The 12,589-nt window shown below is 52.3% G+C and overlaps 1 protein-coding gene across 7 annotated transcripts in view; it reads right to left on the reverse strand.

Annotated features, from left to right (window-relative positions):
* The window catches only part of MYH14 (myosin heavy chain 14), a 101,545-nt gene that overhangs the window by 20,484 nt on the left and 68,472 nt on the right, over positions 1-12,589 (reverse strand). For all 7 annotated transcript variants that reach the window (XM_045077361.1, XM_045077360.1, XM_045077359.1 and 4 more), the window contains 9 exons: positions 9,888-10,025; positions 7,996-8,119; positions 7,239-7,410; positions 5,558-5,770; positions 4,889-5,033; positions 4,547-4,753; positions 2,681-2,785; positions 2,422-2,574; positions 933-1,181 (listed from right to left, as the gene is read on the reverse strand). In XM_045077361.1, coding sequence (XP_044933296.1) covers positions 933-1,181; positions 2,422-2,574; positions 2,681-2,785; positions 4,547-4,753; positions 4,889-5,033; positions 5,558-5,770; positions 7,239-7,410; positions 7,996-8,119; positions 9,888-10,025 — 1,506 coding nt within the window. The remainder of the gene's footprint in view (positions 1-932; positions 1,182-2,421; positions 2,575-2,680; positions 2,786-4,546; positions 4,754-4,888; positions 5,034-5,557; positions 5,771-7,238; positions 7,411-7,995; positions 8,120-9,887; positions 10,026-12,589) is intronic.

A 12,589-nucleotide genomic window follows, 5' to 3' on the forward strand; every position in this document is an offset into this window, starting at 1 on the left:
CATACATTCCCTATAAAAAAAACACAGGATTTGAATGGCTGCAAACTTTTCATTTGAAACAATGGAGGCCACAGAAAATGGAATGACCTCTTCAAAGTGCTTAAATCATAAACTCTTTGCCTAGAAATCAAGAGCCAATGATAAATCCTTCAAAAATGAAGGCAAAAGTAATGACTCTCCCATCTTCTAGATGAAGAAAATAAGGCACAGAGACATTGGGTAATTCACCTAAGCCACACACAGCCAGGAGAAGCCGGGCTGGGATTTGAACCTCAGAGTTGCCTGATGGTTCTTAATGCTGAGGGGTCCTCTGATTTTTATTTCATCCTCAGATTGCCAGATGCTTAATACTATCCCCATTTCCTAGATGGGCGAACTGAGGCTGAAATGGGAAAAGCAGCTTGCCTGAGCTACACAGCGAGCCAGCAACAGGAGCACATTATGTTATTTCGTTTATTCCTGGTTAGCATGCCCTGGTGCACCTGGTGCATCTGGGGGAGTAAGAGTAGGTACACGATCAGGGTGCCTGGGTGGCTCAGTCAGTTAAGCCTCTGACTCTTGCTTTTGGCTCAGGTCACGATCTCAGGGTCCGGGAATCAAGCCCTGTGTCAGGCTCTGTGCAGAGTGTGGAGCCTGCTTGAGGTTCTCTCTCTCCCTCTCCTATGTCCCTCCCCCTGCTCACATGTGAGTTTCCTCTCTCTCTCTTAAAAAAAAGTGGGCCCTACCAAGAATTATTTTGGGACAAGAGTCATAAAGCAGGAGGATGGGGATCTTATCTGACAGAGGCTTAGAGGGAAGAAGCATCTTGCCCGAGGGTTCCCCCACGTTCATAGCTTAGCTCTGAGGCCACATGTCACCCAATCTGCAATGACTGCAGAAGCATGACAAAGCATCCCAACTCCCCACCCCCCCTGCAACCTGAGGGGCCCCACCTGGTCGAATTTGCGCTGCTTCTTCTCCAGCGTGCTCACGAGCTGCCGCTGCTGCTCCAGGTCCATGAGCGCATCATCCAACTCCTGCCCCAGCTGCCGGCGGCCTCGCTCCAGCCGCTCGACCGCCTCTGTCTTTTCTGCTAGGCGCTGGGTCAGGGCCTCAGCCTCACGGGTGGCCCGGCGCCGCGCCTCCTCCCCTGCTTCCAGTGCTCCCGCCTCTTCCTCCTGGCGCCTCCGCCACTCTGACAGCTGGGTGGGGGAAGTAGGAGACAGAGGGTGGGGGGCAGTCATGGCTGCAACCAAGGTGTGAGCTGGTAGTGCCCTACTTCCCAGAAGAGAAGACTGAGGCCAGAGGAAGGAGGTGACTCTCACTGGGTTCTCCTACCTTGGGATAGGGTTGTGGTTGCAAGTTCTGTGAACCTCAGCTTCTTCCAGAGATGAAAATTACTCCCATTGGGACCCAGAAGATGAACGGGACCTAGACCCTGGCCTAGGGGAACCCTCCTTCTAAGGGGGGAGACTGAGCATCATGGCCAGGGTGATGGAGGCTAAGGCAGGGAGACTTAGGGAAGCATGGGAGCCGTGAGGGCCCACAGGAGGAATTTAGAATCTGCTTAGAACATCCAAGAGGGACTTCCTGGAGAAGGGGGCATTTGAGATGGGTCTTGAAATATGCATAGGAGTCTGCCAGCTGAAGAAGGGTATCTTCAGGCATGCATTCAGCACTCATGCATTCAAGAGGCATTTCTCCAGGCGTCCTATATGTCAGGCTCTATGCTGGCCTGTGCTGAAGACCAAGGTCTAACTCAGAGAGGGTCCCACTTTCAAGGAGCTCCTATTCTGGTTGGGGGTGGGGGAAGACCTATGGGCAGAGAGAGTTCCAGCCCAAGGTGACTGGAATGGGGACAAAGAAAAAAGGATGCGGGAGCTCAGAGTGGGGCGGTGAGGGACCTCCCACAACAGGAGAGGCTGGAATTGAATCCTGAAGAATGAAAAGGGTTTCTTGTATGAAGCGGAAGGAGGTGAGAGATCAACACAGCTAACGACATGGAAGGGCCAACAAAGGCACAGCTGAGAGGCACAGGCTCCATCCTGGGGGCACTGGGAGAAAGGGAGGGCTGTGAGAGGGGAAGAGCAGGGGCAGCTCTGTGGCAGGAAGACCGTGGGGAGGATGAGCTTGGAGGGGAGAAACCAGAGACAAGGAGGCCTGAAGGGAGGCTAACAGGAAGATCCAAGTGGCAGAGGATGAGGCCTGAGTGGGTCTAGGTCTGTGTGGATGCAAAGTAGGGGTGAGACAAGAGTTGGGGGAGGAGGGTGGGGTCTGAAATGACAGGCTGTGGGCTGAGGGACAATCAGAGATGAGAATGGGGGTCTCCCAGGGATCTGGCCTAGGACCAGGTGGACAATGGGGCCATCCCCGATCTGGGGAACCCAGGGGGAGTGGGTTGGGACTGGAGGCCCCTTGAGGTCGCCCTCCAGGACGGCTCACCTGGGCCTGGGCAGTCTGCAGCTCTCGGGCCATCCGCTCCCTGGCGACTGCCTCCTCCTCCAGCTGCTCCCGCAGCCCTACTACCTCAGCCTCCAGGGCTCGTGCCCGGGACCCACAGGCCAGCTTAGCCCTGGTCTCCTCCTGCAGCATCTCCTGCAGATGGGGAGGGGGAATGGAGGACAGGTGATGGCAGAGGGTATGGAGGCATGGTGGGGAGGGGCTGGGTGTAAGGCGGGAGGGTGGGGGGTGCTGGCCTCACCTGGGTGTCATGTAGCTGGGTCTCCGAGCTGCCCAGCTCCTTGCTCAGCCGGATGACTTTGGACTCAGCCTCACTCAGGGCTGCAGACATGTTCTCCAGTTCAGCCTGCGGGGAAGGGGCACCTTCCAATGGCGGCTTCCACCCGGCTGACCCCACCCGCTCCTCTCCCCTCAAATCCCTGCCTCACTGGACTGGTATCGATGATGTCAAGTGGGGAAACCAGCCCCGTGTTTCCTCAAACAGTTAAATGCAGAGTTTCCATATGGCCCTCGCTCTCTAGGGGAAGGAAACCCACCAGCTTCACACACCAATAGCACTATTCCCAGTTGACATAAAGGGAAGCTGAGGCACAGAAAGGTTAGGAAATTTGCCCAAGATGACACAGCTACCAGAGGTGGGACTGAGCCAGGCAGGATGGCTCTACGGCTGTATTGTCCAATATGGTGGCTACCAGCCGTACGTGACTACTTAAATTTAAAATTAAATAAAAGGAAAAATGCACCTCCTCAGCTTTGCTCCCTACGTTCTGAGTATTTGGGGGCCAAGTAGATCGCACGAATACAGAACATGTCTACAATGAAGAACTCCTCTAGTGCTGGAACTCCTGCTATCAGCCCTCAAACTCTACTTCCGTTGTCACTCTTCTGTGTGTGATATATAAAATGTTTAGTACAGTGACCGCTGGCTAGCATGATTCCATCTGGGGCAGACCCTGGCTGTCCCCCCAGAGCCACTCTTCCATTATCCCACTGTGATAGTCTATTCACTAGGCTTGTGCCTGTTAGCTAGAAACTACATTTCCCAGGCTCCTTTGTAGCTAGCTGTGATCATGTGGTTAGGTGGCAGCCAATGGGATATAAGCTAAGGGATGTATGCAAATTTTGCCACTCCCTCTCTTTCCCCTTTCTAAGCAGGAGCATGGATGTGCCCATAATCCAGATTTGACTTGAAGGTGAGGGCAATGCTCTCAGGGACGGTGGCATGACAAGGCCAAGGAACCTGGATCTTAAGTGAACCTGTGGCGCATAGTATCCTGCCGGCCTTCACTGCTTACCCTGAGTCTCTTCCTCCAGAGGGAAAGACACGTCTTTTACTTAAGCTGATGGATTCTGGGATGCCTTTGCTATATGTCAGTTTAGCTTTGACCCTAACTAATACAGCATTTTAATCTGGAAACTAACTGTCATGGTGTTTTCCCCTGGAGGAACTGGACAATTAAAAATCATTCTTCCTGGGGCCCCTAGCTGGCTTAGTCAGTTGAGCATTCGACTCTTGATCTCGGGGTTGTGAGTTCTAGCCCTGTATTGGGTATAGAGATTACTTAAAAACAAATTATTTTTTAAAAAGTCGGTTTTTTCCTTCATTCTTGCTGCTTCTTTGTATTGTCAGTAAGTAAGTATCGGCCATCTAAAGAAACATAATAAAATTAAAATGTAAAAGCCCACATTTCTTTTAACAGTCACAGTATGATATTATCCCCACACAGTTGCACGTGTCCACACTAGGTTTTTTTTTTTTTTTTATCCGAATACAGATTATTTAATGCTTCTTGGAGGTTGGGGGGGGTCATGGTAGGGTTAAGAGCTATAGAATCCGGCATGCCTGGGTTCGAGTTTTGGCTCTGAGGGATCTCAGAGGATCAGTTTCAGGTCTCTGCGCCTCAGTTTCCTTGTATGTACAGGGGGAACAATATTAGGAGAGTCGGAAAGATTTAATGAAACACACAGGATATCTGGTATATAGTAATTGCTCACGGAATCCTAGCTACTCATGAGTGATCATGTTGGAAGAGCTGGAAGGGACAACAGGCTGCTATGGACCAAACGGAAGCCCACAGAGCGTCCCTGCCCTGGCTGCCCCACTTACCTGGACTCGTTGAAGCTTCTCTGTAGCCTCCGCTCGGGCCCGCTCCCCATCACCAGCCCGGCCCTGCACCTCCTGCAGCTGTGACTCCAGGCGGCGTCTGCGCTGCTCACCCTCATGCCGTGAGGCCTGCAGGCTGCTCAGCTCTGACCGCAACTCCGACACTTCGGTCTCCAGGGCCAACCGGGTCTTCTCCCAGGTACCTTTGCTCTGGCAAGGGAGAGACAAGTAAAGATTTATGCCTCCTCTCTCAACCGGACTGGGCACCCTCCTGCCTCAAGGCCTTGGCACTGGCTGTTCCCTCTGCCAGCCCTCCACAACCCCCCCGTTCCTGTCCCAACCCACCCTCCGGGCCTGTTCCAGCTGCTCCGTCAGCTCGCCCAGCGCCTGGCCATGGCGCTGCCTCAGCTCCTGAACTGCCACTTCATGAATTCGCGTCTCCTCTTCCAAAGCCTTCTTCAACTCTGTCACCTCCTGTTCCCTCTTGGACCTTTTGTAAAGGGAACACAATTTCAGAATAAAGAAAGGCAGGGACTTTGGGGATGTGCCTCCTTTTATTGTTTCCCTTCAGGGATGAGGACCTCACTCTACATTCCCTAAGGGATCTGGGTGGTAACCTAGGGAGGAGTGTGGCTTTAAGGGTGAACTCCTATTCACCTTTCAAAACTCTATTCAAAAGTCCCTTTCTCAAGGAAGTCTTCCTGGACCTCCTTCCATAGACATGGTTTAGGGGCTCGCTCTTATCATCCACAATGTCCTGGTTGCTCCCTTAAAGCATACTTTGTTCTGGATTGGGTCCCTTTGCCTGCCTCTGCCTCCCCCAGACCAGAAGTCCTGAGGGAAATGGCTGGGTCTGATGAATCTGTCCCCAGCCTGGCTGAGCTCTACACCCAATACTGGATAAACAGCTGGTGAAAGGCTAAACCTCCTTATGGATGGGGGGCTCGTTCCAAAGCCCCTCTCCTCTCCCTGCCCGGCGCCCAGCCGGTGCCCAGGCTCTGCCGGCTGCCTCACCGGAGCTCTTGCTGCGCATTGGTGGAATCCAGTGTGTCCTCCAGCTCGCTCCGCAGGGCCTCCAGCTCCTCGCCCAGGTCCCTGCGCTGCTTCTCTGCCTTGGCCCTGGCAGCCCGCTCAGCCTCCAGGTCCTCCTGGGCTTCAGCCAGTCCTGCTTGCGCCTCCCGCAGGGATTTGAGCAGCAGGGCCCGGGCGCCGCCCTCCTCCTCCACCCTGGGGGTGGACAAGGACCATGGAGTTGGTACAGGGGCAGGCGAAGGGGAGGGATGATTTCTGGGGGCGGGAAGGCTAAGTATGGATTTGGGGGTGGCCCAAACTGGGCTGAAATCTCAGCTCTGCCCTTGGGCTCATGCCTCACTACCCCGAGCCTCAATTTCCTCAGCTGTAAAATGGGGATGACACCAAGAGTAATCACAGGGACACGTACTGAGCCCCTGCCACAGGGGACCCTTTACTTAATTATCTTATTTAATGATTACACTGAGAAAACTGATGTACAGAGTGGGAAAGTCCTGGCCCAGGTGACACGGTCAGCAAGTGGAAGAGCTGACCCCAGCATCTGATCAGGTTCATAACCCCAAGGAGACACAGCCTCTTGCAAAGAGAAGCTGAATTGAGGGGCAGCACTGACTGGGGGTTTAAATTGTTCATGGAGTCATGAAGACTGGGGTTTGGATCCCCTGCTCTCCAGACTGATCAGGGAAGCCACCCTGGGGCTTGATACCAGAACATTGGGATGACGACCTGTGCCAAAGGCAGATGCTTAACAGACTGAACCCCAAGGCGTCCTTTAAAAGCAGTTGCAGATTTCATCCCCATAATAGCCTTAGGAATAGCTTCAAAATCTCCCCATTTTACAAATGAAGAAATTGGATAGGGAGGCCAATGGCACATGGGTGAGGTCATGTGTCCAGAAAGGGGCGGGCCCATGGCTTGAACCCAGAATTCAGACTAGGGTGCGGGTTCTTAACCACACACACACCTGGCGCACTGCTGATTTTTTTTTTTTAAGATTTTATTTATTTATCAGAGAGAGAGAGGGGGAGAGAGCAAGCACAGGCAGACAGAATGGCAAGCAGAGGCAGAGGGAGAAACAGGCTCCATGCTGAGCAAGGAGCCCGATATGGGACTCTATCCCAGGACACTGGGATCATGACCTGAGCCGAAGGCAGCTGCTTAACCAACTGAGCCACTCAGGCGTCCCCGCACTGCTGATTTTAAGACACACATTTTTCCACACTGACATTTAAGTTGAGCTGCATCTATAACCAAGGGCTCTCAGAGGGCATGAAACACAGCAGGGGCTGGCGGGGGGAGGCATTCATAACACAGGGCGCACACAGTAGGTGCTCCATAATTGCGACTGGCTGTAATCATAATGATACGCCTCCTTTCATGGCTGGGGCGCTTATGAAATCACAGCTGACCCCCTATTCCGACCCCTGAACTGGGCAAGTTACTAGACATGCGAAGCCCCCTTTCACTCTTCCCTTAACCTGGCGGGCTTGGAACTCTCGCCAGGTACAGGTTACAGAAGGGGACACTGAGGCTCAGTGGGGCTGGGGCGCATGCGCGCTGGTGGAGTCTCCCTGCGGTGCCCCCCTGCTGGCGGGCTGTGCCCTGTGGACCCTGCACCGCGCACCGCGCAGGGTCCCCGCTGTCCCCCATCCCCACTGCGCACCTGGCCAGGGCCGCCTGCAGCTCCTCCTCCTTGCGGCCCAGCTGGGCGCGCAACTCCTCCCCGCGCTGCTGCTGCTCGGCCATCTGCTCCTGCAGCTCCGAGCTCTCCCCGTCCAGCCGCCGCTTCAGCTTCTCCAGCTCCTGGCGGCCCTTCTCCTCCTTCCGTAGGCGGTCTGGGGGAGGGCGTGGGGGCCATGCAGAAGAGCTCCGGACCCCACACCCAGCTGCTCCCCCACACCCGCGGCCCCGCCCCTGGCACTGGCTGGGGTGGGGGAGGGGTGAAGCTGTGGCTCAGCATCTCCCTGTGCCCCTTCTTTCCGCTTCTGCGACCCTGGGCCCCACCCCCAGGTGCCGTCCTCTCCTCCTCACCCCCGAGTGACACCCTGCTCCTGCTCAGTGACTGTCACTGCCCTGTCCTGTCCTCTGTCTCCACAGCCTTCTCCAGGCGCTCTCTCCTTTCTGCTTCTGCTTCTGAGTCAATAGCAAGGGACCCAGGCAACAATGTGCCTGAAAGAGTCAGTGGGACAGTCAGAGACAGAGAGAGTGACCCCAAGACACAGAGGAGAGAGCAGGAGAATTGGATTTAGAGTGGCAGAAACAACCTAAGAGCTGGGAAGACACCCAATCTGTCTGGAGCCTCTTTCCTGGCCCCATTGAACAGATCCCACCGCGGAGCCTCCACAGCTCAGAGGTTCCCTCAACGCCCCCTCCCCCGCCAAGTATGCGCAGCGTGGCTTCCCACTGGTGGGGGCGCTTACCCTCCATGTCTGCAATCGTGGCCTCGTATTTGAGTCGAAGCTTATTGAGGCTCTTGACCTTCTCCTCCTCCTCAGCCGCCTGCGATGAGAACTCAGCCAGACGCTCCTCCAGCAGCTTCCGCTCCTGAGGGTGGTGGGTGGTGGGGTCGGTCAGAGCAGCGCCCCCCTGACCCCAATGCACATATCTGGTGTGTTCTCTGCATTTCAGCTCCTCTCCACTCCATCCACCCTGCCCTGAGCCTCCCGCTTCCGACCCCCAGCCTTCCTTCCCCATTTTCTTGGGTCTGCAGACCCATCCCATCCCGAACTACAGGGTAGACTCCCGTTCTTAGAAGAAGCCCAGCATTCCCTAACACACCATCCCACTCTCAGGCGCTGAGGTTCATTCCAAACTGTGTGCCATTACAAACAACACTGCTGACTGCACTGAACATCCTTGCCCACCCGCTGAGTTCCCGGGAGCTCTGGCTCCATGTCCCTTCAACTGTAGGTTTGTGGACCGGCAGCAGCACCAAATGGGAGATTGTAAAAGAAATGCGGCATCTCAGGCTCCCCCCCAGACCCCCTGAATGAGAACAAACTCCCCATGTGATTCCTGGGCATGTAAGCCTTTGAGAAGCCCTGGCGTGGATCTGTACTTTTCAGACTGTGAGTGGTTCTAGACACCAGTGTAGTGCGTTGACACTACCCTTAAAAAGAAAGAAGTAAAAGAGTGTAGAATGGAATAGCCATTGTACCAAAAGGAATATTCTGTGAAGAAACCCCTGTGCATCCTTGACCTCTCAACTCAGATATCTTTGTCTCCGAGAAGCCTGCCCTGACTACCCCAAGGACAGGTGAGGGACCTGTCCTCCTCCATAGTCTTCTGTTCTTTTCTCACAGTTCATAATTAAGTCACAATGTGTGGTTATATTTATTTTCTGTGGTGTCTCATCTAGCATCCCTTTCCCCCATCCCCCTGTCAGGACACAGATGGTTTTCCAGTCAGTTCAATGCCGTCTCCCCCTGTGCCTAGCCTAGTCCTGGCTGTGGCAGGTCAAAGAGGGCAGCGGATTCTCTGCCATGTCCCCACCCAGGGACAGAGCCTGATTTCCCACCCGCTGAGTCTGGGCTGAGCCTCTGACTGCTTTAAGCTCAATGGTCTGCAAACCACAGTGTGTGGGCCCAATCTGGCCCACCACCTATTTTTATAAATAAAGTTTTATTGGGGCACAGTCACACGTATTCAATTATATACTGTCTGTGGCTGCTTTCACGCTACGTCAGCAGAACTGAGCGCTCGTGACAGAAACACAGGGGCTGGGAACGTGTGAAATATTTGCTATCTGACCTTTTACAGAAGATGTTTGCTAACCCCTGATCTATAGAATTGGGAGCAAGCAATGCCATGTCAGTTCCAGGCTTAATACTTTAAGCGGCCTGGATGTTTCTGCTTGACCTTCTTAGAGCCCTGAGCTGCCATGTAAGAAACTCAGGCTCTCCTGTGGGGACAGAAGCCACATGAAGGGGCACGGAGACCGCAGACATCCGCACCCGGCCCCCACGTCACAATGACAGCCTCCGAGAGCCCCGACTGAGCCCCAGCTGACCCACAGAAGGACGGGCTATAATGAGATGGTGTTTGTCTCCAGCTATGTGGCCTTGAAGGTGGGGGGCATGTCTTATGATCTACCAGCCATGGGTAATGACATACAGTAGTTGCTCAAAAATACCGGCAGGGGAAGGTGTGACAAAGGGGAAGTGAAGGTGTGATGGATGAACAAGGGTGGAAGGGAGACATAGCTGAGACTGAGAGCTGGAGAACCCCTAGAGGTGGCACCGGCTGGGGGACAGGCAGAGACCCATGTGCCACTGCCCCTGCCCCTGCCCCTGGGGGCCCACAGGCCACTGACCTTGCTCAGCTTTGCATTCTGATCTTCTAAGAGGAGCAGGTCTTCCTCAAATTTCTTCAGCTTCGCCTCCGTGGTCACCTTCTCTAGCTGCAGCTTCTGTCGCGCCCCCTCCTCAGCCTCGAGGTGGCTCTCCAGCTCCTGGAGAGGGGCGAGGGCAGGGATGAGGATCCAGGGGCTGGAGACTGGGGTGTGATGGGAAGGACGGGGTGGAGGGGACGGTCCCAAACCCTGAGGGCTTGTGGCTCAGACAGGTCCACACTCTGGGTGAGACTGGGAAGGAGCAAACCTTCACTGGTCTCCCTGTTTTTTTTTTTTTTTTTTTTTTTTTTTTTTTAAAGATTTTATTTATTTATTTGACAGACAGAGATCACAGGTAGGCAGAGGCAGGCAGAGAGAGAGGAGGAAGCAGGCTCCCTGCTGAGCAGAGAGCCCGATGTGGGACTCGATCCCAGGACCCTGAGATCACGACCTGAGCCGAAGGCAGCGGCTTAACCCACTGAGCCACCCAGGCGCCCCTGGTCTCCCTGTTTCATTCATTCATTTCATTCTCCCCTGAGCCTTCCCTGAGGGCCCCGTGTGTGCCAAGCCCTGTTCGAGGCACCCAAAATAGATACACATCTTTGTCCTTATGGAAATGACATTCCTTTGTGTGCGGGAAGATGATAAACAATAAAAATAAACTAGCACATCATAGAGATGGGCACTGCCCCCTGTAGCAACATGTGATGCGGGACTGGAAATTAAGATTCGATATTGGGTGACAGCATGGATGGACATCAAGGGCATTGTGCTAGGTGAGAGAAGTCAGAGAAAGACAAATAGCCTATGATCTCACTCATGTGTGGAATCTAAAAAACAAAACCAAAAACACACAAAACACTGAGCTCACAGATACAGAGAAGAGACAAGTGGTTGTTGGGGGAAGAGAGGGTCACTGAAGTGAGGGGGGAAGGGGGTCAAAAAGTATACACTTCTAGTTATAAAATAAATAAATCCAGGGGATGTAATAGTACAACTGTGGTTTTAGCACTGTATTGCATATTTGAGAGTTGCAGAGAGACTAGATCTTAAAAGTTCATACCACTAGAAAAGTTTTTTTTTGTTACTATGTAAAGGGATGGATATTGACTTACTGTGGACATCCCTTGCCAATATGTACAAATACTGAATCACTATGTTGTATACCTGAACTAATGTTATATGTCAATAATACCTCAATTTTTTTCTTTTTTCTTTTTTCTTTAAAGTATGCTCCAAATCACGAAGCCTGACACAGGGCCCGAACTCATGACCCGAGATCAAGAATCAGATGCCCAACCAACGGAGCCACCCAGGTGCCCTAATACATTAATTTAAAAAAATGGGGGAGGACCTGGGTGGCTCAGTTGGTTGAGCATCTGCCTTCAGCTCAGGTCATGATCTCAGGGTCCTGGGATTGAGCCCCAAATTGGGCTCTCTGCTCAGCGGAGAGTCCGTTTCTCCCTCTCTCTCTGTGCTCCCCACCCCCAAGTAAATATATTTTAAAATTTTTAAATATTTAAAATTAGGGGTGCCTGGGTGGCTCGGTGGGTTAAGCCTCTGCCTTCGGCTCAGATCATGGTCTCAGGGTCTCGGGATCGAGCCCCACGTCAGGCTCTCTGCTCAGCAGGGAGCCTGCTTTCCCCTCTCTCCCCTCTCTCTGCCTCCCTCTCTGCCTACTTGTCATCTCTGTCTGTCAAATAAATAAATAAAATCTTTAAAAAATAAAATAAAAGTGTCTCTTTGAAGAAAATAAAATATTTAAAATTAAAATATGTAAAATTTTAAATATTAAAAAAATTAAAATATAAAAATATTAAAAATTTTAAATACTTAAATATCATAAAAATATTTTAAAATATTTAAAATTTTAAAATATTTTAAAACCTTTAAAGAAAAAAGGATGCAGTATTAGGTGCTGCTTGCTCCCTGCTATCGGGAGGATCTGTAATGGCTTACCCACACGTCCTCCTCCTCCCACTCTACTCCCACAGATGAGGTCTACTGGCCACATAACAGTATATATCACAGGGACCAGGCACAGGGCCAGCTTCTGCCGACAGAGTGGACTTCAGCTACCTGCCAGCCCTGGAGTTATTCAAACTAACCCATCACATCTCCCTGTAGGAACCAGAGGTCACCCCATCCTTTTGTTACTACAAAGCCGCCTCCCACAGCTGTGACCTGTTCTTTTCACTCCTGAGTGCAACCCATGTGTGGCTCTCTGTGGCATGGTGTTAGGCCATCTCCATAACTATAGGGCAGAATCCCTCCCCCACATGCAGCTAAAGAGGAGGTAATTAAAACCCTTACTGAGCTCCTGAAATGTGGTCAGTATGACTGAGGAACTGAATTTTCAAACTTATTTAATTTTATTTATTTTAAATTTAAAACCAGACACTCACTTAAATCACTGAAAAATTTTCAAGTATGTTTGGCATAACTTGGGTACCTCGATCTACTTTTTTCAAGGGAAGAGATCATAAAACGTAAATGCAGATGAATACTGTCGGTGAAACTTGAGCATCTGGATGGAGAGGTAAAGTACATAGTGGATTTTGAAGGGGAAACCAAGGGAGCGTGGCCTGCCTGGGAATGCTGCAGCCTAGAGGCAAATGGACCGGATGGAGAGAGAAAGAGTACAAAGGATATCACCTTGGCACCTGGATCCAGCCAAGCCTGAA

Source organism: Mustela putorius, unplaced genomic scaffold (assembly GCF_011764305.1).
Source record: "Mustela putorius furo isolate JIRA1106 unplaced genomic scaffold, ASM1176430v1.1 tig00000196_pilon_pilon_pilon, whole genome shotgun sequence".
Taxonomy (NCBI): domain Eukaryota; kingdom Metazoa; phylum Chordata; class Mammalia; order Carnivora; family Mustelidae; genus Mustela; species Mustela putorius.